Here is a 26,431-nt window from a genome sequence, read left to right as displayed (position 1 = left end):
CATCAAAATCCAAGTTGGTCTTCAGCTTCTAAGAATTAGTTGAGAATGATCTGGTGGTGATGCTGGTGGTAGAGGAAAAAAGAAAACACATTTTGTATTCTGCATAGGTAAGTCCTTGCTAACCATATTCTTTGCATTTTATTGGTCGATATTTACTTTTACATACTCTTTTGGTTTGAGGGACTGATTGAGTAGGTAACTTTGTCATTGGTAGCACATCTCAATATTTTAATGCTCTGGCTTCATAAGTCTGAAAATAAGTCTTTTCCAAATTAGTAGCATGAGAATTAATCTGTTAGTCCCATTGACTAAGAACCGATCTGTAGTTAGATTTTTTTGTCCCAGAATCAATTCCCTCCCCCGCGCCCCGCCGTGTCACTAAGAGAAACACACTCATAACTGGTTTGTAAAATACTGTATGTTCAGTTCTCAGTCTTGCGTGAGTCTGTGCACCCTGAGGCTTTTGGTTTTATCTTTTAAAATCTTTAGTCTGTTCTTGTGTGACAGGCCACACTGCCCTTGAGCCCATCCTGCCATTTAAAAATAAAGAATGAGAAGCAGCCGAAGTGCCAGCTCTTTTCCAGCTGACAGGAATCTGATCTACTGCTTGGATCCTTTCTCTGGGTACCAAAGTGCCAGTGGTGTGTGGCTCCTCCCAGCCATGCCATTTGCAGTCACAAGGTTTAAGAGGGCGAGAGCAGAGGAGGTTGTGTCCAGGAGAAAGAAAGATCTATTTTGTATGGAAAGGTCAGGGAGAAGGGCTGTAGATCAGCACGTGGGGTCCTCCTGCAGGGTGCAGGACTGCTGGCCTCTTACCACCCAGTGGAATTTCTGGGCCGCGATGAGGCATTTGTCTTTCGGGAGGTTGAGCACCCCCTGAGCTACAGCTGTCTGTTCTGTCAAAAGAGTGGCTTGCTCTGAGGTCAAAGGTCCATGAGAACTGTGAGACATTTGATGTTATCAAAGCAAATTAGCGACAAAGGCAATTAATTTAATCACTTATGACTGAGGTAATTTCTCTCGAAGGGTGTGAAGAATATTCTTTGGAAACCAAGGGGAACCCTTCCCCCACCGTTACTTTTCTTTTATTGGATAAGTATAAATCGGAATGGCTAATAAATGGCACCAAACTGGACATAAGAAAGAATGCCCTCCCCCTCCCAACTGCAGAAGAGAGGCAGGAAAAGGAGGTTAGGTCAGAGCTATAGGAGGCTCTTTACTTGTGAAGTGACTTGATTGATGTTCAGTCTTCCTGTTGAGCCATCACTGCCTGAAGGACAGGAGCCACCGCCGAGCCTTTGCTTGCTGTTTGCTGAGCCGTGGCCTGTAGCTGTTTTGGTTGCTCAATAAAAAGGCGAGGTGCTCCCCCTTTCTGACCTTGTCGGGAGGCTTAATACCATTATTTGTATTAGGCCCTGGCCACCTGTTGGGATCGTTCTCCTTAAAGGTCAGTGCGTGGTGCCTGGCTGTCTGACTGTGGCAGCCTGCAGTCGGATGTGCCAGTGGCCACTGGTTTGTGTCACACCTGCCAATTGTGACAGAAGGAACAGAGATCTGATAGCTGAAGGGGACAGGAAGGAACTGGAGGAGAATTGACGGATCAGGAGACCCACAGAGCACCGCAACCGTGGGTTGGGTGCCAGCTTGCCCCGTCTCCTTTTTGTCCTGCTGCCCCTTCGTGAGCTGTGCCATCCATTTCACTGGGTTCTGTCTGCATGGTGACATCACTTCGATTTAGTCATAAATTGCATCTCTGTTGAGCATTGGAATTCCTGTACCTGAAACTCCCCACATCCTCTCCGCTGAGCATCTTGGCTCCACCGCCTCCCTGTGATCTCCATTTAGGTGTCCGCAGACCTAACATATTCATCAATTCCAGAACCGCTCTTCTAGTTCTCTCCAACCTGTCCGCCTTCCTGGATTCTCTGTCTCAGTGAGTGACGGCACTGCCTTCCCAGTTGCCAAGCCAGGAACCTGGATCTCATCTTTGAGCCCTATCTGTTCCTCACGCCCCATATCCAGCCTGTTACCAGGTCCTTTAGATTCTACTTCCTAAGTACCTGCGACTGCCTCGAGTGCAGTGGCTATTATGCTGGTAAAGCCTCATCACTTCTCTGTGTAAGCCGCCACATGCATTCTTTACGTTTTATAGCCAGAGAGACCTCTTCGAACTGTCAATCTGATTATGTCACTCCCCAGTTTAAAGTCCTTAATATGGCTTACAAGGCCCTTCACATTGGGCCTCTCCTGCCTTCTCTCCCACTTTCCCGAGCATTGTAGCCTCAGCTATACTTTTTATTTTCTTCTCGTTGCAAAACAAACCTTTTTATTTTTTTTAAAGCTTAATCTTCTTTAATCGCCATTGAGAATTTCCCTGTCTTTTGGATCTTCACACTCTTCTCCCACTCCCCTTTTCCTGTTATTCTATAGGTCACCTTATATACTGGCTGCTTCCATGCTCTTTTCTCTAACTCCCTCCCTAGAGCCCTCTATTTTGTACATATGCACGTGCGTGTGTATGTATGTATTTTTTCCAATTGTGTATTTGATTCTCCACTAGCTATTACATACTGTAGAAGGAAGGAATTACGTCTGAATCATTCACCATATTGTTCCTTTCCACCTAGCATGTGAGAACTGCCCAGTAAATACTTGTTGGTACGTGAACGGATAACTTTTTGGAGTTCTAAATGAAAAGAATATAACACTGCTTCCTATCATTCATATCAAATTCTTGAGCCTTGGCCGGATTATAGAGTGGAAATGCAATGAAGTTCAAAAGTAAAGGGGATTTTTTTTTTTTTAGCAGTAGCCAAGTCTTAAATAGCTAATATATTGATATTTCTTCTTTTCATATTCTGTACCTGTATCCTAAATGACATTTCTCAACTTGGTATTTATCTGTTTTTTTTTCCCCCCTCCAAAATTTCTTCGGATTCTTCTCAGAGATAGTATAGAAGATGAGAGAAAAAAAAAGATTGATAAATGGGAATACATTATTTGGTTGATCCTTAAATATAGAGGGCATTAGAGGCATGCCTCACGTATCTCTGGACAGGTGAACACAATTCCATTTCCCTAAAATGAGACCATCTATCTGAAAAATTTTTTTTGAATTGAGAACCCTTTGTGTTTTAATGATAGCTAGCTCACAGAACTTCTAATAAAAGGGGGAGCAAGGCACGCTATTTTTTAAGAAACAGAGTTGCTGTAGGAGGCCACGAAGAAAGTATGGTCATTATAGAACAGAATTTGGTGTTTGGCCCTGGTACTGAACGAGGGAGTTGTCCGTCAAGGTGTGTTAGGCTAAAAAGTTCTCCCTCTTCTGACCCCCTCAAAGCAGAGTAATGGTGAACAGTGCCATGACTATCTTATCTTACGCCGGGCCTAAAAGGGAGCTTTCCAGGCATCAAAAATGCTTCTATCAAAACGGTGACAGTAACACCTTGGTCACTCTCCAGCTTCAGATTGTCCTGCAGACTGCCAGAGAGGTGCTCTTCCAGGGTTGAGCTTCAAGCCAGGTGCTTAGAAATGACAAGCGGCAACCTGTCAAACCTGCCATTCATGGGGGCCAAGAACTCGAAGTTTCTAGTCACATTTTCCCATGACCTCAGCTATAAAGAAAATGTTGCATATTCTAGAAAATGCTAATGTCCTTTTTAGCTGTAAGTATTATCTTGATTGCAGTGCTTCAGAATTGCCCAACTTCATTATCTGAGCATAGCCAGCCTGACGCCTTCTTCTCAAATAGACAATTATGATCAATTAAGCACTTTCAGGCCTTATAAAATACTTAATTTTATTAGTCAATTATTTGTGCTTTGAAAGAGTTAATGGTAGCTACCCAAGCCATTATTAGAAATTAGAATGTCCCAAAATAGAAAGGCTATTTCCTTTGAGTATGGCACTGCAGTGGAAAATGCCAAGCATAGTTTTTACTGAGTTAAAGGGTGAGGGAAGGCGGGGTGGGGGAGAAAGTTACATGTAAATCATTTAGCCATTAACCTAATGGGTGGATTTATAAATTCTATTACTCTAAGCCCTTTTCATTTCCACTGAGGCCTGGTGCATGCTTGATCCCACTAATGTAAAATTCATTCTGTCGAAGTGATTACTGAAGTAAGACACTTTGAGTCAATTTTAATCAGGTTGTGTGAAACTTGCCTGAACGCTGATGTTCACTAACGTGCGGACATAGTTTGGCCGTGTCTTAATTAGCCCCCCAGAAGAGTTATTCGAGGAGTCAATCAGGGAACCGAATCTCTGAGCCTTTTGACACATACATGTTTTTCTGTGAGAGAAAATACACTGTAGGGGCCGAAAACATCCAGCTCCAGAGCAGGAGGCAGAGACATTTGGGCGGGGGTATTCTAGTCTCATGGACATTACGTGAATTCTAAGAATTCTGAGAGCTCTATTTTTGTGGCTAATTGGAGCATCTGGAATGGTACTTATATTTAAACAAATCAAAATTTCAAATTTGATGAAATATGTGAAACCTCTTCGTAGAAAAATGCATACAGGCACATATTCAAATTTTTCCTTAGAGTTTTAGGGATTTTCAGAATTCTTGACCTTAGGTTAATATCTCCTGCTTTAGTTTTAATCTTGAGTTTTCTTTTTTTCTGGGAATTTAGTATTTTAGGGTGTAGGCTCGTATTTGAACTCTTGTGTCGGTGAGTAGATTTGGCTCAAGTGCGCTTTCAAGCCAGCTCTACAAGCTCTCCGGGGTCCTGTGTCAGACATAATCTCAAGTATGGCAGTAATGCACGTAAGTTCAAGTGAAACGTATGGGACGCGAGTTTCTAAACTGGAGGTGGTAGTGGAGGAGGAGTAGAGAATAAGAATGTTGTGAAAGGAAGGTTTCTTTAAAGGTGAAAACAATTTTTTAAAAGTCAGAATGTAAAGTGCATTTTAAAAAGTGCACAAGATGAATAAATATTTCAGGGCAAAAAATTACAAGACAAGGGAGAGGTTCACTTTTCATATATTCAAAGCTACAATTTGTGGTATTTTAAGTTTTCATATCAAAATTAGAGCCCTGTCAAATTGTGGGGCATTAATTGAGAGAGACTCATAAATATCATTAAATGTGTCTCTTGGGGAGGAGAAACCTTTCAGAAAGCTTTGTTTATTCAACATGTTTTATATTCTTTACACATGAGCTACCAGAAGGTCTAGGTTGTTAATTAAGGATTTAAAACAAAATCAGTTTATCTAAAAACAAGAGTTGTATGGAAGAGGCACACTTTTAGTCAAGTTTCTAATTAATGGGCCTTTGTCATTGGGGTAGAAATTCATTTCTCTTGAGTGCATATTTGTTTATCTAACACGCATTGTGTTTGAAGGTGAGATTAAAACTGATTCACTCCATTTCTTGCATGGAAAGAGCTAGCATTTAAATGCGTACTGTGTATGGGTTTAATTGCCGCTTTCTGTAACCAGCTTTTGGGGTCCTGTTGTTGTGGAGATGCACTTATCAATCCATGGCTTTGCTCACCTCAAGTTGGACCACTTGGAGTTTGCCTCCTTTTACTAGAGCCTAAGATAAATATTTATTGAATTACTACTATGTGCCAGGCATTGCGTTAGGTTTAATGGCTGATAGGAACTCTGCTTATAATTTGCTTATATTCTCTTAATCTTTTATAGTAGAGCGGTGTGCCGTGGCGTACACAGAGTTCTTTGGGAGTACATTGGAGTAACATACCCACTGATATCATTGGGTTGAGGGGCTTTTTGGTGGTGCAAAGTTCCTTGTGAAATAAGTAGACGTTAGGTAATAATAATGCCTAACATTTACCGAGCCCTTATGTAAATAGTTTTGTATAGTCTTTGGTACATATGTGTTACATTTAATGCTTACAGTAGCCCTATTATAAGGAAGCTGCAGCTATTATCTCCATTTTATGGTCAAGGAATTGGAGACTTAAAGGTTATATTGTGCGCCCGAGGTCACACAGTGGTTAAACAGTACTGTTAAGTTTTGAACTCGGGCAGCCTGTGTTAGTGAGAGTTTTTCGGAGAAACAGAATTAATAGGGGTGGGGGTGGGGTGGAGTGTGTGTGTGTTAGAGGATGAGAGATTGATTGATCGATTTTAAGGAATTGGCTCCTGTGATTTTGGGTGCTGGCAGGTCTGAAATCTGTAGGGCAGGTTGGCAGGCTGGAGACCCAAACATATGAGATCTGAGTTGATGTTTCAGCTTGAGCCCGAAGGCAGTCTATAGCAGAGTGCTCTCTTTCTTGGCGGACCTCAGTCTTTTTCTCGTAAGGCCTTCAATTGATTGGATGAGGCCCACTCACATTATGGTGTTGTGACCTGCTTTACCCAGAGTCTACTGATTTAAATGTTATTCTCATGCAAAAAAAAAAAAAAAACCTTCACAGCAACATGTAGACTGATGTTTGACCACATGACCTAGCGAGATTTGACGAAATTAACCATCAGACAGCTTAATTTCTGAACCCACGCTTTTAACCGCCATGGGGAAAAGCATGTGAAAAGCACAGAAGCAAGGATAAAGCATGGCTTGTTCAATGAACTCAAGGTATTTCAGGAAGGCTGGCGTGGAGGATGCATATGGGAAGCATTAGAAGATAAGATGGGCTTCAACTAGATCGTGAGTCTTGCTTGGGTCAAGCTAAGGTGTTTGAGTTTCATTTCAAAGAGTACATTTCAGAAAGAACACTGGCAAAGTGTGAAGAATGGCTTGGAAGGTAGTGATGCCGGAGACAGGTGGTAGGCCAAGTGACTGGAGAGGACCTGGAGGAGGGACAGCACGTTGGCAGGGGTGCCACACTGGAATGATACAGTGAAACTTGTTAGCTCATTGGATTAGAAAGGAAGTTAGCTCTTTGTCTTAGTTTAAGTCTTAGAAGTGGACATTTGTCATGTTTGGAGCTGGGTGAAGGTTTGGAGGTGATGGATGGCATTTAGATTAAATGCTTATGGAACAGACAATTGAGTTTGGGCCTGGAGAGAAAAAGTGTTGAGTCATCATCAATGTAATATCACTGATTCTCAACCGGGGCAACCCCCCCCCCCACACACAAAATGTTTGGCAATATCTGAAGACAATTTTGATTGTCACAGGTGGCAAGTGTGTGCGTGTGTGCGTGTCTGTCTGTCTGTCTTTCTGTCTGTGTGTTTGTGTGTGCACACATGCATGCTTCTGGCATCTAGTGGGTGGAAGCTAGGGACAGCCTCCACCCCCACCTCCCATGGCAAAGAATTATCTGGCCTAAAATGTCAATAGTGTCGAGGTCGAGAAACTGTGACGTATACATGTAGGTGTATATATATTCTCCAGGACGGGAGGGGGGATCTCAACAGAAGGTGTCAGATGTTCTTATGTACTGTAAATACATTCACCCACTTATATTAAGTGCATAAAGATGTATGCGGATACCTCGTGAGAGCTTACATATTTCTAGTTATTTTGCAACCACATAGCCTTCAAAAGCAACCTAAAATATGGAAAGATGTTCTTGTAACGCTAATAATCTTCGTTGGATATATTACTGCTTGCCTCCTTTTCCTAATGTTAAAGAAATGAATGTGGTTGAAAGACAAAACAACCAGATATCAAGAAGAGATACTTGAACATGTTAAACTTAGATTCTTAGATTTTCAGATCTGGGAAAAATCCCAGCCTCTTCATTTTATAAATGAAGATGCTGAGACCTAGAAAGAGAAACCAGCTTGGTCTCAAATCACTTAGCTAGTAATAATTGGCAGTTTAAACTAGTACTCAAATTTCAGACCCCTGACTTTTTTTTAAAACTCACATTTGTATGATATTTTATCATTGCAAAGCATGTTCTCAGCATACAGTTCTTTGTATTCCCATCCAGCTCAGGGAACTAGGTGGTAGTATTATCCCAATTTTAAAGAGGGTAAAACTAAGGTTTAAGGGCAGTAAAGAACTCCGTGTCACGGGACTGTTAAGTAGTGGAGAACAGAAAGCTTATTAAATCCAAAAGCACTTGCTCCTTGAGCATCTTATAAAGAAGATACACATCTAAGAACAATAGGGAATAGGAAAATAGGAAAAAGGCAATGTAATATAATGAGGATGGAATAAATGTTCGCCAAGTGGGAGAAATGAGGAACACTGAGTCCTGCTTGAGAACTGCTGAAACTGAGAATAAGGAAAGCTTAGATAATGGTTGGATTACCAAATATCATAATATTTGTATTTCTAATACTTTACCCTATCCTTCAAAACCATTCATTTGCCACCCCTATTATGCTAATGTATTTCTAAAAAACTTGGCAGTTTATTTCTAATTTTGTGTCGTAAGTAACAGAAATATCCTAAAGTCACTGAGATTTCAGTCGTCATTCTGTTCATGCATTATTTGTTTAGAACTTGACCTTACCCAACATGTTTTTAACCTGTAGGATTTCTATTGTATTTAATAGCTGCATCATATACCAAAGTGGGCTCCTTGATAGTAGATAGCACTATAATAGCACTATAATTGGAATAGGAGCTTGAAACTTTAATTGTGGAAAGTTGGTGTTTTCTCTTTCTTTTAGAATTAACAAACGGTGTTTTAGCCTGTAATACCATCTAGAAACATTTCATAACCTTCAGATGCTCTGCAAGACACCAGTATTTTGTTCTAACAAAACATAAAGACCCCGGCTTTCTCCTGGCCTTGTTCGGAGAACCTGTAAACACACACTTCGGCAGTAGTTGGTCTTAGCTTGCTGCTGCCATTAACCCTGGCATAACAAACATGCTGCTTCTGCTTAGTAAACCACCTCGTGGGTGTATTCCTGAACAAATTATTTTCTCGAGGAAACCCTTTTTGGAAATACGTTTACATTTCCTTTTTAGTCCCCACTACCCTTAGCAGCCTTCAGAGGCTCAGGTTGGGGTTACAACACCTTCTCGTATTATTGTAATTATCGCTCTCCCCATCCCCAGCCCCACTCCTTTCCTGTTTCCCCCTCCTCTTTTCCCCTAACCATGCTGTTCTGCGAAGCCTGCAATGATTGATATGATGGCAGTGCTGTCATTCTTTTTAACCAAAAAAAAAAGTCATTTTTGTTCTAGTTATTTTAATAGAGTCCCATTAAAGATGTATTGCTGACTGAAATATCGGCATGAAGGGCTCTCACTGAGCTGAGCCCAGGAATTAAGAAGTCAGGAAATCGGCTGCTGCATTGCAAGAGAGCCTTGTGTGACACCGAATCTCCTGATTGGGGAGATCATTACTGCTATTATGACTCGACTTGCGTAGGAATTTTAAATTCCATCTGAATGTCAGTAATAACCCTCTTAGCAAATTATCCTGAATAAAATCACGAAGGCATTTTATATAATAGGTGTTGAATTACTGGATAGATTTGCTAATTAAATACTCTTTGTTCTGCTGCAGTTGACATTACAGGGTAAGATCTTGAACAATTATTCTCAACAGCTGTACTTTGTTAAGGGAAAAATTAACCACAAAGTTTATTTTTTTACACTTGAAGTTGGCAGATTTTTGAAATGTGCTTGAAAAAAATTCCATCATCCAATTGGTAATGAGTAGATAAATATGCAGGTGTTGCTGTGAAATCAGATAACTGCAGACTGCCTTATTAATGAATTTAGCAAGCCTTTATAGTCCTGTTTTCTAGCTGTTGGCACTTACAAAATGATTTTCTGTCAGAATGGGTAGCTTTAATATTAGGCTTGTCCCTTTGAAATGAACTTATGAGCGGTCATCTTGTAATCACTGTACCTGGTGTCCAGTAGGCCTTTCTGGATACCTGTAGCTTTTTTTTTGTAAAATGCATTTCCTTAATGGCGGAAATATGTGTAGTGTATAAGTCTTCGATTGTTGGCTTCCAGAACATTCACGTGATATAAGCTTTATAATAAAGCAGTTGAGACACAATGTAAAGAAAAATGAAACCTAAGGTCCAGCTTCTAGATCAAGCTCTTGACTGGCTCTGCTCCTTTGGACAAAATCGCAGAGCCTAATTTTCCTCATCCCTGAAATGGGGCTTATAATACTGCCTCCCTCTTAGGATTATTCATTCAGCATTCTGCAGATATTCACTACCAGCTACTGTGTACTGTGCACTAGATCTTGAGGATTTGGTAATCCGCTGGCTGTCCAATCGCTGAGCCCTCCCCAGTGAGCATTAGAACCGAGGGCAGCTTTGGGATGATCCTGCTCAGTAGCACTTGGGTAAGCATTGGACTGGATAGGGCACTGTGGTGCCACCATCTAGAACTGCTTAGTGAAGAAACATGAGAGGTGGGGGTCATCCTGGTAGTGGGTTGTCTGGTATAGAACGGACTGAAGAAGAGTCGGCGAGGTGTGGTGAGGACCTTAAACACGAGACAGCATTGTCATCAGCTGCTGTTGAGGTCCCCTGGAAAGGTGGTGATTCAGATGATCCACAGAAATCGATACAGCCTCTGTGAAGAGCTATTTGACTTATCAAAAAATTTAAATTTATAACCTGTAACTCAGTAAGTCCTCTTGTAGGAGTTTACCTTATTACTGGCAGATTGGCAGATTCCGTGTGTAAGAGGATCTGAAAGGTGAAGGTTGCCAGTTCACATTGGAGGTGCATTCAGGGATGACGTAGTAGGTTTGGTTCATGGCGTGAAAAAAAAGTAGCAGAAATCGATTACTGCATATGCAGGGTTGTGGTGGAAGGTCGACAGATTGCTCCTGAGGTATTTTACTTGGCGCGTGACGGTTACCTTGTGGAATTGTCCCTTGTGATGAGGAAAGCTAAGCCTAGCAGGGCGGAAGGGGCAGAGGGTGAAGAGAACTCATGATAAGTGGTTCTGTCCTCACTATGATCAACTTGACTTGGGTCGATCTCGTCATTGCCCTTTTCCCAAAGGAATTGTCAGGTATTCTCCCATAATGCATTTCTCTGTAATTTAAATGTTAAAAATGAAGATGAAGTGGAGGAGAGTGAATGTTTTATATGAGTTAACTGCATTTTAGTGTCTAGTAGAAAAGTAATTGGGATTATTTTGAGACCTATCAGTCAACTAGCAAACAATGTTTTTAAGTGCCTATTCTATGCGAAGCCTGGTGTTAGGCACAAACAGATGCTTTGACCCCTAGGAGCTTGTGGTCTAGTTGGGGAGGGGACAAACTGTCAACTAAAAACTGTTTCCTAAATGAGATTACCATGATTATCTTAGGCCAGTGGTCCTTAACCCCACCTGTAACATAAGAATCATCTTGAGAGCTGTTAAAAAAGATTGCTGGGCCCTGATAAGGATATTTTTTTAAAGAGCCGAAGGTGATTCCACCACATAGCCACTGTTAAAACAGTGGTTAGCCTAATCAGCATTCACCACCCCCCACTACCCCCAGGTCTGGGGAAGGGCTTCCTTCCCTAAGGACTAGGACACGAATGCGTGAACAACATTGGGAGACAGCAGTGAAAGCGAGGAACAATGGAAATGGAAAGGAATGGGTAGATGAGAAAGATATTTTAAGGTTAGGATTTATAGAGCTCTTTGATATGAAGGACAAGAAAGACAAAAATGATACGAGGTTTGGGCTTAGTTGACAATGCGACTATTGGAGGTAGGGAAAAGGAATATAAACGAAGAAGTAAATCTTTCTGGCCCGTTGGAAAAGTGACTTCTGGTTTAGGCCGATGCTTTGAAAATTCGGTGATAATGGAGCAAAAATGGCATGGAATAACTGGCCCCATGCTCTGGAGTCAGAGTGCCTGGATTCTTATCCTTGGTCTATCACTTACTGGGACAAATTAATTACTTCCCCTCCCTCCCCCGCCCCCTCTCTCTCGCATCTAACAAATGGGGATATTAATGGTGATTCTCTCCGAAGATCTTGGAGAATGACATGAGAAAATGCATGAGATGCTTGGAGCACAGTATCTAGCCTACACACAGAGATACACACATAGACTGCTCGTTGTGTCATATTACTTTTTAAGAGGCCCTGATTTGTCAAATGTGTTACTTCTGATCTGGTCCAAGGTAATTTGTATCTGTTTTTATCTATATCCACATAACCTACATGTCTCCAGTCTTAGAGCTATGCGGACCTGGGGACAGACCTATCGACAGATATTATCTGTATATTTGTCTTCATTTACTGAATGTTCGAGTTCCACCTTTGTACTGGGCACTGCAAACTGCAGGGGCTATAGTGAAGGTCTACTTTCTGCCTTCAAGAAATTTAGTCTAGAGAAGAAATTTAAATCTAATGTATATATTAGATTTTTACTTTTTAAGATCCTTTTTAAGATGAGTAAGGATTGCCAGATTTGAAATGCTCTGTCAAGCTTTTTTTTTTTAGCCATGCAGTTCTATTAAATATTAGTAATAAGAATAATTTGCCTTTTTGCCATATTATAAAGGGATATAGCAGGTCCTTGAATAATGTTGTTTTGTCATTTCATTATAATATTGATGAGAAAAAAGTTGATTCCCGCTGAGGCCACTGTCTGTTTGGAGTTTGCACATTCTCCCCATGTCTGCGTGAGTTTTCTCTGGGGACTCTGGTTTCCTCCCACGTCCCAATGTCGTACGTGTGAGGTGAATTGGCGTGTCTCGATTGTCCCAGTTGAAATGAGTGTGGGGGTGTGTGTGAGTGCACCCTGTGATGGAAGGGTGTCCTGTCCAGAGTGGGACAGGACATCTCGCCTAGCACCCTGAGCTGCAGGGAGAGGCTCTGGCCACCCACGACCCTGAGTGGGAATAAGTGGGTTAGAAAATCATTATCTTACTTGTTTTTATTTATCTTTCTTAAATGTATGTATAGCTCACATTTATTTAAATTTTTAATATTAGAAGTATTTTGGGTCTTTATTTCGAAGTTTGGTGATGTTTTTGTGACCAGAGATAAACCATAGAAACTTAACTCTTGTTTATATCAGTTAGCCTCTGGTAGGTAACATTGGTTTCCTTATACGTTATTCTACTTAAATCCATGTTTCCAAGGAACCTATTGATGACATTAACTGAGGACTTACTCGGTTTTAGTATGCATGTTTATTAAAGAGAAGTCTTTATATAGATCTGCTCACTTAGACCTTTACAATAGATCTGCTTACATATCTCTTAAGAATCAGTGTAGAGGCAAACTTATTTTTAGATTACATTGTTATTTTGAGAGCTGTAGTTAGAAAATTATCAACAGCTTAAAAATATATGGAAAATCATTGGGCTACTTATCTATGGGCTTATATTAATGTTTTTGTAATTATGTAATGCATTAATCTTGACTTTGTTTCCTTTAGATTTTGATGCATACGAAAGAGATGGTACAGAAGGTAATGCTGAGCCTTTTCATCATATGACAACTCTTAAATATCACACCTAGTGACATTCTTGTATTCAAGGAAAATTGCAACCCAAACAGACTGGAAATGGCTTCTTAGAATGTCTAGTTTACGTTTATAATCCTTCCTAATGGATTATAGCTTTTTTCTTTTACTAACACTGATATGATCTAGCCGCTGCTTGAAGCCTATATATGAGTGTTTCAAGCAAATTAGTAACAGTGCTAATTAGAGTTTACTTCCAGGCCTTTATACTGTATGTGCTCTAGTGTTGTTTGCTATGATTGATTTTTTTTGGCACTCTTCATATTCTACTAAATACTGTTTGAAATTTAATACGGATTTGTGCCTCTGAATTTTAAAAACCCATTCATTATGTTTCTGCTTCATAAATTGCTATGACCACTAAGCTAGTCTCTGATCCTCCTTTCTATTATTTTATTCCATGTTTTGTTTCAGCTAAAACTAGATACTTCTCCTGCCACTCTAATATCTGTTTGTTTTAAGAAAATTAGGGATTTTTTTTTAACGTGGCAACATTCACCTTTCTCTTTTATTGGGGCTTAATCTGACAATATGGATAAGAATAAATATAACCTTTTGAAAAATCAGTGGAACCTGTAATTTCTGTAGAGTGGAAAATCTTGAGTTTCATTGTGCATAATGGTCACCATGTTTTATTTGTCAATTTTTGTAATTTTGCTTTTCATTAGATGAACCTTGAAGTTATTTATGGGGACACAGATTCCATTATGATAAACACCAATAGCACCAATCTGGAAGAAGTATTTAAATTGGGAAACAAGGTGAGACAATTTGATAAAATTATATGTATTATCTACTTTTGTGAATTATTTTTAACGTGGAACCTCATAAATTCATGCACTTGTACATTGTGTTCTTCATACACTTAGTGCCTTCAGTTCTTCATCCTCTGATTTTTCTTAGCCTCTTCTCCAGTTGTTTGTTTTGAGGGTAAAATTAAAAGGAAATCATTTTTTTCTTAAATGCTAGGTATGTTTTGAGGATGGTCTAAGTGTGGTAAGTTTAAGATGTGATCATGTTAGTACTTATTACATTGTCATTCATAAGGAGAAATATGTCTCTAGTAGTGTTCAGATGCATTTCATACACTGATAGATGTAAATACCTACCTGCCTACATATATACATATACACACATCTGAACTTTTTACAGGAGTTCTTAAAATATATTCGAAAAGGCAAGGGGACATTTAAAAATAATCATTCGTAACCTCTTAATTGCAATTCACAGCACAATTAGTGTTTCTTGGGTACTTGCTATGTTAAGGTAGTGTCCCAATAAACTAAAACTAAGGTATCATCTTATGAACCAACACCTTCCTACCTTTCCCCTCTGAAATGTGTGAAATTTAAACTGTAGTCTTCACTTGAGAGCAAACTTACCATATCGAACCTTGAAAAGCTGTGCATTTTCCTTGGAGGCGGTGGTCTGTGCCATGACCATCCTATGAATAAAGAGCAGGTGACTGTTCATTTATTTGTTCAGCATATACTTATTAGCTTGTATTCAGAGTGCTATGAGAGGTCCAAGGAGATCATAGACATTATTTTATTAGTTAAAGTTTTACTTATCTCTGGCCACGTCTACTCATTGGACTGTGTCATCTCTAACGAATTCAGTAGTTTGAAGGTACGTACATAAACATTTAGGTTTTACATTTAAACAAGACTATTTCATAATTTTTAATTCCTGCGGCTGACCCTGCCAATTCTGTTCTTTGTCAAGTGGGATGATATATTATTGTCTGTTTATTTATTTATTTTAATCTGTTTTTGTCCCTGTGCTTTTTCATTGTTCTTGCATTGGACCCAGCATAGTATCGTGTTCCATATACCCTGAGTAATTGCATCCTAGTCTCATGTGACCTCAAGTTCTGTTTAGATTAAGTCTTAGGAATTTGTAGTTTCTTCTCCCTATTGATGTTTGAGAAGCTAATATTAATGGCTAAAACTTTCACAGGTAAAAAGTGAAGTGAATAAGTTGTACAAACTGCTTGAAATAGACATCGATGGAATTTTCAAGTCTCTGCTACTGCTGAAGAAAAAGAAGTATGCTGCTCTGGTTGTGGAGCCAACGTCCGACGGGAATTACTCAACCAAACAAGAGCTAAAAGGATTAGATATAGTCAGAAGAGATTGGTGCGATCTTGCTAAAGACACTGGAAAGTGAGTTCAGCTTTCGTTCCTGCTTTCATTGTTTGTTCTTAAAAGCTTCAAGTGTTAATGATGTGGACAACACCTGCCAAGCACAAGGATGCAACTTCTTCTTTGTTATTGTTATTATGCATATTACCAATTCTTACTTATTTGGAGTGGCGTTTTATAGATAGAGTAAAAGTTAGAAAAAGCCGGACTCGCTCAGGAAGAGATGCCTGCTGTAAGATACAGCTCATGAGTTTTAATTCGTGGTGAGGGTGAACCTTCGCATTTTAGATCCTGACAGAGTTGGTTTTGTTCATGTGATTTGTTTTCGTTTTGTTGTGCTTTACTGTTTCTATTAGAAAGTGCCTTGTGTTGTGTTTCTGAATTATCCTAGAGCCTCTTTAGGAATGTAGTTGTTAAGATGTCCCGTTTCATGACTTAAAATGGTCTGGGATTCAAAGTTGGCCATGGAGTGAGTCTTTATTCCCACCCATATCATTTGTAAAGATTCTTACTAATCTCAGGTTAATTTAAGAGCTAGTTCTCAAATATCATATATACCTCAGAAATAATAAATGTCATGAATGACCCCTGAGACTAAAGATTGTGTTAAGGCCCGTTTCATTTTTTTAGGGTCATATTAATTTATAAAGCACCCATTTAAAAATGAATCTTTGGGTACCTTATTCGCCATCTTTCTGGATACTCCTGTTTTGTGAACCTGAGGAATTCTGAAAATAGAATTTTTTCCTTTAAAGCAAAATTTTAAATTAATTTTTATATTGCTGCATACCAGCAGTTTTTACTTGTTTTCCAGTCTTCCTCTTGCTTTCAAGTCAGGAGATTGAGCAATTGTTGCTTCTGCAAACTACTCTTGATTAGGCAAAGTTGATCATCCGAGTATAGGTCACTGTTAGCCTTTTATGAAATGTAGTTTGAAATGCTTCATTGCCCCCAAATGTACCCAAAGATGAAACTACTTTGTATAGACTGTCGATTAGAGTGTTCTCTTCAGCTTTGTGTTTTCTAAGAAAAGATGCATCATAATAGAAGTAAATTTCTCCGAGTTAGAAATGTATTAGTAATTAAAGCTATACAAATGTTTTTGTCAGGGTTCTTTTTCTGACAAATTATAATGCAGCTGTCAAACCCTCGCTCTGCATTTTCTCAGAAATGGATAAAATATTGGCTTCCTTACTTTTTTCCCTTTTTTTCCTTTTTGTGGGGGGTCTGGTGGAATAACATAAGGTTGGAGAACACTGAACAATATAATGAAGCCGAAGAAAGAAAGGTTTAAAATATTTATTTATTTTTAAATTTACGTAAAGAACTTTATATTTCTACTTCCTAGCTAATGGTTATCTCAGGTGGAGATGATATCTTGATGACATCCGAGATAATATCTTGGAGCTTTATGAGGAAAGTAAAAAATTTATCTTCTAACATTTTAACTTATGGGTAGAATATAACTGCTTTTGAATTTTGTAATTGCATAAAACTATGATGGAACGCATACCGTTCCCTGCATTTTGAATGTGAAGCATTGGATGCTGCATAAGCAAAGTAATCTGTATGTCTGAGGGCAAACCTGACATTCCAAGGTTGGTAAACCTTTGGTAGAATTACTGTTAAAAAAACAAATAGCAACAGCCTTTTGGACATTAACTCTCATGTTAGCTTTTAGTACAGTTCTTGTCCACATGTTAATCTAATGGCATTTATTTTCCTTTTCTCTCCTTTATTAATAAAATATGATTTTAAAAAATCAATCCCTCTTTCTTTTTGCAGCTTTGTCATTGGCCAAATTCTTTCTGATCAAAGCCGGGACACTATAGTGGAAAATATTCAGAAGAGGTTGATAGAAATTGGAGAAAATGTGCTAAATGGCAGTGTCCCAGTGAGCCAGTTTGAAATTAACAAGGTAAATGTAGCATTTATTGCTGAGCCCAGCTGCTGCCATGTGTTTTTCTCCTCCTTCAGATAGTTGAAGAACCACCTCATCCTTGCAATTGAAATAAATTCTAGCTGGTGATGAAAGCTGCTTAACAACTGTCTCACAGATTGAGCATTAGCATATCATTCTTCCTTTTCCAGCCACTGGTACTGCCACGTCTGTAGCAGGGCCTTCTCTTTCCATTTCTTCCTTTAATTCGTGGAAGCCTTGTTTCTATAGGTTCTGCGGAGTGATACAGTTGATGTTTCAGGGACTAGAGAGTACTACGTTCTTCGTAGTCCTCTTAACTTATATTTGTATAGTTTTTTGGGGGGCAGGCCTAAAGCCGAGAGAGGGAGGGGGAGGGAGGGAGGGCACGCATGTGCCCGTGTGTGTGTGTGTGTGTGTGTGTGTGTTTTAACTGTATGAGTTAAAACTGTATGGGCAATCTTAGTTCTTGAAAATAGGGAATATTTTTTCTCACCTAATTTCAAAGAATGAAATCTTGCTTTCCAAAATGCTGTGTAATAGGGGATGTTAGGTTACAGACTTTTTTTTTTCCATTTAAAAAAAATACCCTTACATATTTAGAAACTGATTTTGTAAATACTATTTTACCTGTTTTATGATTGATTTTGTTATAAAAGCTCATAAAAAAGAATTTTAATGAAAAAGAATCTAATGATGACATTAAATGAAAGTTTTAGAATTAAAACTCATTCGTAATACCCCGTGCTAAAAGTAATGCCTGCCATTTTTGTATATTTTACTCTTGAAAACATATTTTTACGTTGTAGCAGTAACTATATATTTTGAAACCTATTTTCATTTAACAAACAGATTTTTCCACATTTCTATTACTTTGAAAACCATCATGTTAATCAATGTGTTAATCTTATATTTCACTGATATCTTTATTTTAAATTTTGGTTTATTTAAATTATTTATTTTTGCTATTGTAAATAACTATTAAGCATCTTTGTCCATTTATCATTTTGCTTTTGGTTTAGGTTCTTTGAAGTGAAATATTTAAGTCAAAAGATGAGTATCTGTATGGTTCTTACTAAATTGCTTTGCAAAAGGGTGATACCAATTGATAATAACAAAATGTGTGCCAATTTCACAACAGTTTGGTTTGTATTGGTGATATTTCATTGGTGATAATACCACTGGTGATATTTAAATAAAACGTTGCTAACGTAATGGATATGAAACAGTATTTCACTGTTGGATTTAATTTGTATTTCCTTGATTCCTGGAGAGAATGAATATTTTCTGTGTATATCCTTATGATTTGTATTTATTCTTAGGTAAGTCACTTGTTTCTTACACCTCGACCATGATGTCTTTAAAGTCACAAAAGAAGACATTTATTTGTACATGAATTAAAACTCATGTGCAAAATGTGGAAATATTATAAGAGAATATGTGCCTTGCATTAGCTCTTCACTTGAAGTGATGCAGTGTACACCTATTGGCATGGAATCACTTGTGACATCTAGAAAGTGGTTTCCTTTCAGATTTTGTTTTGTTTCTTCCTCAGAAATTTGCATGAGTAGGAGTTACGACTTCAGTCTTCCTTTGATCAATTTTAGCATCTATTCTGCAGATCATATCCCTGACTCCGTCTACCTTCTTAAAGTGTGGGCCCTCGATCGCAAGGGGTTCCATGAGTTTGGAAGGTTCAGTCTGAACATGACTACATTATTGGCCAGGCCACACTGAGCACGTGCTCTCTCGGGTGGTGAGCTCACTGTTGTCTTCTCATATGAACGATGAGACAATATTACTAGTGTGCAAAGAAATCTAGAGTCACAGACACTGGCAATCTTAAAGCTCTGATGAGCAGTCTACAGTTTTGTTATTTTAAAGTTTTTGTTATTGCAATTTTTAAACTTATATGAAAGTAGAGAGAATAGTAGCATGACCTCGCATGCTTTAATAATTATCAACTTTTAGTGATACATTATTATTAATAATAAGTTAATAGTGCGATCGAGGCTGTGCATATATTTTTCTGTGACAGAACTGAAATTGTGACTTACTGTCTATATTCTCCATGTGACTCGGCACAGTAACTGGCAAATAATAGTTATTCAGTGAGCTTTGAAAGGATTTGTTTAATCATCTATTCATCAAATATGGAGTACCTCTTATGAGCACAGTGCTATTACAGTTGGGATATAAAGTTGAATAAGCAAAGCATGGTCCATATTTTCAAGTCTTTATATTTAGATATAGTATTTTTATATATAGCATATATTTCTATGTAGTTTATATTTATAGGTTATTTGTATATTTGTTTATATATTTATATAATATGTGTGTATATATATATATTTTGGATGTGGGTAGGGGTTGAAAATGGGAGGTTAGCCTAGGGTGAAGTGATGAGATTTACCTTACTAGAGATTTTAGCCCTTGTTGCCAAAAGCAACTGCTTTTCTTAACTACTGCAATCTTAGGTTAATATATTTCATAAAGTAACACAAAATACTTGACCACTGATTTTTATAGCCTTGGCTAACTTGAGCCCAAACCACCAGGAAACACTTTTTTCCCCCAAAATGAAGCCTTGTAAAACTAGCTTGTAAAACCCCCAAATAGCCCTAATCTAATAATTGGAAAATATGTCATATGAAATTCAGAAATTTTTAACATTGCACTGAAGTATAGTCAATTGAAGATAACGGTTTTCTTAAGTAGAGTTATATTGATTAAGATTTCTATGCAGTATTACCCAACTGAGTCAATCAAGACTTCACATAATACAGGTTTGAGGAGATTCAAATACTTGGAGAGTTTTCTAGGCACTCTCCTATACTGAGTGTCTGATTTCCTAAGTGTACATAAGATTGGTTGTGCAGCCGTGTTTGAGGACCTGTTTTATTCTACTATAGCAGTTCTCAGGTTTCCTAACCTTGGGACACCTTCACACTCTGAAAATAATTGAGGCCTCCAAGACATTTTGTTTATGTGGTTTATGTTGCTGTTTACTGTGTTAGAAATTAAAACAAATTTTTAAAGGATTTATTAATTTATTTAAAATAGCAGTAAACTCTTCATGTGATTACAAAAATAACTTCTTTTCCATGAAAAATAACTATTTCAAAACAAAAATTAGCTAGAGGAACAGCATCATTTTACAATTTTTCAGGGTTCTTTAATGTACAGTTTAGGAGAAGACGTCTGATTCTGTCTGCTTTTGCATCCAATCTGTTGTGATGTGTGGTTTTGGTTGAGTATAGGAAGAAAATCCAGTTTCATACAAATATGTTGGAAAAAGCAGAAGTATTTCCATAATTTTTCAGGTAATTGTGCATTTTTTTTTATTCTACAGTAGAACTCTCCAAGTGGTATTTTCTTAGAAGTTATTTGTAATGTGGAATCTGAAACCATATTGATGAACTTTGCGTACTTTCTTATATTAAACTCTTTTGGTCTGAGTTGTACTTTGAATGGATATTTTACCCATGAACGACCTTATATGTTGGTCATTTGTTCAATGTTGGTTCCCCGAGTTATGCAGATCTTCCAAATTTTGACACATTTTATTATACAGTATCAAAAATCACATTTAAAATTGTTCCTCCTTATATCATCAAAAAGTCATTAAGTCTAAGGAAACTGTCATGCTCGCAGAAGTGGAAACAAGTTTTCCAAAATTCTAATTTGCCCTTGAAAGCTTGAATTTTATCATAGACAATATATACACAATCAGTTGTTTTCCTTGAAGTGGCAGGCTCACTTGGTTCTTGAGAAATCGTCTGCCAGGTAGATACCCAAGTTAAAATAACTATAGTTGGCCTGTACTTCTTTCAAGTAAAAATTGTGTTCCATGAAAAAGGCAGCTAGTTTAGTTTGTAACTCAAATAATTGCATAAGTGCTTTTCCCCAAGCCACCTTTGTTCTTCAGTATCGAACTTTGTGCATACTTCCTGTTTTCTCACACAAAACAATAGCCTTATACTCAAGGGTCGAGAGCTTTAAAAATTAATACTTTTTACTGCTTTATTAAGAACATTCTTGAGTAAAAGTGGCTTTTTTTTTTTTAAACCGTGAGTATGTGATGGTGAAGAATATAATCACCGTTAGTACAGTTTGGTGCCCCTGCCCTGATTCATTTTTATAAGACACCAGAACTTTTCCTGACCATTGCTTCTGCAGTACCAGTGCAAATAGTGTTAGGAAAATAGTTTTGATCTCGCAACCTCCTGAAAGGGTGTCAGGAACCCCAGTGGTCCACGGACCACACTTAGGTGACCTATTCATGCAGCAGCACCCTGTTCTCTGTTCCTTCTCTTATCTTTTGAAACCCACGTCTTATAGAGCTAGATGGTTTCCTCCTCTTCTTTGGGTATTTTGAGTTTCAGTCCAATAGACTATATTTTCTTTCACCTCTTGATTTTAACTTTTGCTTTTTTTTTTTTTTTCCTCTGCCCGGAATCTTCTTGCCCTTGTCACTTTTCTTAAAATCTTGTTTTTTCTTCATGTGCCCGCTTAAGTTTTTGTCTTCCATGATTTCTGCCCCCAGGTGGAAGTGATCTTTGTCTCTTTAAACTTTCTCCACACTTTGTTCACATCTCCCTTCTGGCACATGCAGCTTATTTTAGAGGTTCGGTTTTTCTTTTTTGTTTTGGTTTGTTTTTTTGTTTTGCAGAATAGGGAGTCATTTACTAATAGCAGATGAGTTAGGACCAGTGACTGTCTTATTCATCTCTCAGTACTTCACAGTGCTGAAACTTAGTGAATTATTGCAGAGTGAGGGAAATCATTTATTCTGCAAACATTTGGTTGCTACTATACACCAAGCATCGTTCTGAGCACTGAGAATGCAGCCATGAGCAAGGCTGCCATGTCCCTGTTCTCGTGGTGATTACTTTGTGTTACAGACTCACTCATTCTGCCTTTGTAGAGCTTACATTGGCAGTGTGAGTAAATCTAGTGATTTCTGGTGCCTTTGGGATTTATTTAGGCTAGATAAGCTTTTGAGAAACAGATCAGTATGTCAGAGTAACCATTATCTATCATCCATCAGTCCTAACTAATCAGTTAATTCAGTGAAAGAACTGCAAACATTAGGAGAAACTCTGAGGCTGCATAGAAGACTGAATTTATAGTCTTATTTTTTTCTGTGCAAGTATTATGTGCCATGGCCCATAAACTTGGTATTTCTTCTTTGTCAGGGTTGCATCTGGTTACATTTAGTTACTAAATGAAGGAGAGAGAAGCCTTGAGGATGGATTATCTAAAGATTCTGTGACAGTGTTTTCTACATACAGCTTCTGTCATTTTTATGTTGATGTGACTGGTATGATTCTAGCAAAGATATATTAGTGTGTATCTGTGTGAGAAAGATTTTATTGAAACTTTGGGGCATTTTGTTCCCTCCTCTTCCCTTTTAGGCCTTGACAAAGGATCCCCAGGACTACCCTGATAAAAAAAGCCTACCTCATGTACATGTTGCCCTCTGGATAAATTCTCAAGGAGGCAGAAAGGTGAAAGCTGGAGATACTGTGTCGTATGTCATCTGTCAGGTAAAACTATTATAATTAACAAGACTCCCATACCACTTATGAACCCATAGTAAAATCCAGATCCCCACAGTGTCTTATTTAGTAGTCTTCCAAATAATTGATGCTGTCAAGAGATGCTTTAGTCTGGTCGGTTGTATAGCATTTGAAAGCATTAGTCAGGGATATGGCATATTTCATAAAAACTTTCACAAAACATTTAAGACCAGTATTTTGGTTCACTGAAATTATTTTGGTGAGACAGGTGTATAGGTGTGTAACAGCAACTACTATTTCAACCCTAAATTAACTTTAATGAAAATGTTTATAAATTTGGTCATATGTCTAGCAATAGTCCTTTATCATTCCTTTTGCAACAGTTTTCATTATGACTATTAGTCGAATAAGAGAGTAAATGCATTTTTGAAAAATACTTGAAAAAAATATGAAATGCGTGATATAGGGACAGGGAGAGAGGGTATGACAGAGGTGTACTTTTTTCTTTGAAAACAGTTGACTCCGGTCGGAACAATGGAGAGATCTCATTTCTTCTCTCTGTTAAAAAAAAAAAGTCCGTTATAGCCTCTATCCAAATTCTTTAAAATTACTATGGTGTGCTCTGTCTACCAAAAGGCATAGTTCATCCAAATAAGACTTCCTTTTTAATTAATGAATTTCATTGTCTTATTACAGTACCAATTTTTAGGTAAGCTCTAAACTTCATTGCATTATGATTGGTCTTTGTCGAACTACCATCAATGTGTTTTAAATTCATAGTCTTTTCAATGTTGAAAAGTTATCTGTTAGTATCTGCTCAGTACTGTAGAGGATGTACATAACAAATGATTTAAGTACATGGACAGGAATCAGCACTTGACTGTGTCTCCCTCCTAGGGTTACCCTTGATTAAGAACTGTTACAGAAAGCCAATTCCTGCAGGAAAATATTTCCATAAATGTCTGACTCGCTCAAGCCCTTAATGTGCTTTGCATATCGCCTCTGACAAGTCTCATCTCAAAAAAACAATTTTCATATTATGCAAATAAAGATTTTGGTAAATAGGCTAGTTTTTTTTCACTTATGTCTTCACATAAATGGAAAAGCTCTTAGATTATTAATGACAGGAACAGATGGCAGCATACAACTTTTAAAATAGGTATACATATATATTTAAGATATAGATACATATATACATATATATATTTTCTGTGAATTAGCATCTAATAATGAAATCCAGCCAGAGTTATGTTTTGGCTAAACTTGGAATGGAGGCCTATGGTGGTATGACTGATGTATTTAAAAGTCAAGCTTATGTTCCTTGATGTCTAAATATTAGGTCTTGTGATTTCTTCCTCTCAGGTCTTTATGACATAGAAAAGCTCAAATGCTGGTGTTACTGTTAGTACCATAAATCCAATTTGGTGTCTTCAACATTCCCCCTATCCACTGGTACTTGCTTGTTAAAAACCGCAGTTTATGTTTATTTCTACTAATTTATTCTTCTCACTGTATTCCAAGAAAAGCTGTAGGACTTTAATCTGCCTTTGTCCCCTAGCAGTGGGACACGCCCATTTTCACCAAAACTCCCTACTTCTTTTGCTTTTAAGCACTCAGACTTTTCTTTCTGTGCTTCATAACACAACCATATTTTTTGAAAAGGTATGATCAGACATTTTAAGAGAACTGCTGATTGCTCTAAGTGGTGCCCTCCAAGAGTGGCTCATCTCCTATAAAGGTTCTATTTTGTTTAAAATTTACATTTAGAATATAGTATTCTACTAATAACTTACTCAGACTGTAAATTCAGATGAGTTCAGGGTAATGTTTTTGGTATCTAATTTATATTGTAGTTCATGGTCTTATAAAACCTACATGAATTATTTACTGAGATCTTAAATTAACTTCCACTTATTGGTTAAGTTTTAAATCCCCAATTATTTAACATTCAGTGGACATAATTTCCATAAGGCTTTCTGTAACATTTTAAGGGGCCTACTTATCACCTTTTTCCATTAGTTTTCTACTAAATATGACTACATAGTTTTGAATGAATTGACTGTACCTGACTGTCTCCGTGAAGTATGTGCTTTGTGACATTCACAAATGACTACTACATGGGCACTTCGAGGAACACCAAAATTACTCCTTAATCTGTTTTTAAAGGTGTATGCTACATGTTACTGCATATACCATGGGGTCTTGTTAGGTTTGAGAATTAAGGCCTTTGAGGGGTCTGTCTGATGTCACGGCCTAAATGTTTTTCCAATACAACACAGTAAAACCTGTTATCAGTTCTTTTGAATTTAGTCATGTTCGAGCTCATTTTTTTTTTTAATTAAAAAAAATTTTTTTTCAATTAGAGTTGACAGTCAGTATTATTTTATATTAGTTTCAGGTGTACAGCATAGTGGTTAGAAATTTATATAATTTATGAAGCGATTCCCCCCGATTAGTCTAGTACCCACTGGGCACTAAACATGATTACTACAATATTATTGATTATATTCCCTATGCTGTACTTCACACCCCTGTGACTATTTTCTAACTACCAATTTGTACTTCTTAATCCCTTCACATTTTTCGGCCATTCCCTCAACCTCTCTCCCATCTGGCAACCATTAGTTTGCTCTCTGTATCTATGAGTCTGTTTTCATTTTGTTTGTTCGTTTATTTTGTTCTTTAGATTCCACGTATAAGTGAAATCATATGATAGTTGTCTTTGTGTCTGACTTATTTCACTTAGCATAATACTCTCTAGGTCCATCCGTGCTGTCACAAATGGTAAGATTTCTTTCTTTTTTTTTAATGGCTGAGTAATATTCCATTGTATGTATGTACCACAACTTAAATACAAGAAGAGATATGTTTGGGTCACTGTTAAAACTAGTCTTTTGTGTAGATATTTAAAGTAAAAACTTTTTGAACTGAGAATATGCTTAGAAATTTTCAACTGCTTTTTAAAAAAACATGTCTTGCTATGAGAACATCTTCTAATGCTATACTGGAAAGTAACTCAAGTGCTTTTTTTAAAAAAACAATATTTATCTCTATAAATCTGATTTTTATTCACCGTCAAAAATTAGTAAACTCAACATAGCTATAATCTTAAGGACAGACCAGTTTTTTAAAAACTACAATTCTATAAATTTATCAGATTTTGTGTATTTGTTAAAAGGCAGTTTGAACACAGTTGTGGTGCATGAAGACAGTGCTCAAGGATTCTTCACACTCTTTTTGTCATTGGCTGTCACCTTACTCTCATCTAACAATTCAAACTTCTAGAAGGGAAACAAAGTCGATTAGTTCTGCCTCATTTATTTTTACTGTGTTGTAAACTCCCGAAAAATAATTATAAGCAAATCTTTTAATCCGAGGGTTGCTTCCTTTTAGGTATTTCATTAAATCTTACAATAAGTAGAATCTAGTTGATAAACATCCCAGTTTGTTTCCATCAGGAGCCTGCTAGAGAGAGAGGCCCCCGCCTCCAGTCTCTGGTAAAGACGGTAGTA

General features: G+C 37.7%; 1 protein-coding gene across 1 annotated transcript in view; it reads left to right on the top strand.

Moving 5' to 3' along the window:
- The window catches only part of POLA1 (DNA polymerase alpha 1, catalytic subunit), a 281,922-nt gene that overhangs the window by 93,375 nt on the left and 162,116 nt on the right, over positions 1–26,431 (top strand). The window contains exons 27-31 of the mRNA XM_011382457.2: positions 13,249–13,281; positions 14,004–14,096; positions 15,295–15,500; positions 17,265–17,397; positions 22,815–22,946. Of these exons, the coding sequence (XP_011380759.1) occupies positions 13,249–13,281; positions 14,004–14,096; positions 15,295–15,500; positions 17,265–17,397; positions 22,815–22,946 (597 nt within the window). The remainder of the gene's footprint in view (positions 1–13,248; positions 13,282–14,003; positions 14,097–15,294; positions 15,501–17,264; positions 17,398–22,814; positions 22,947–26,431) is intronic.

The sequence above is a fragment of the Pteropus vampyrus genome, unplaced genomic scaffold (genome assembly GCF_000151845.1).
Source record: "Pteropus vampyrus isolate Shadow unplaced genomic scaffold, Pvam_2.0 Scaffold476, whole genome shotgun sequence".
Classification (NCBI taxonomy): Eukaryota; Metazoa; Chordata; class Mammalia; order Chiroptera; family Pteropodidae; genus Pteropus; species Pteropus vampyrus.
This window is presented reverse-complemented; position numbering and strand designations above follow the sequence as displayed.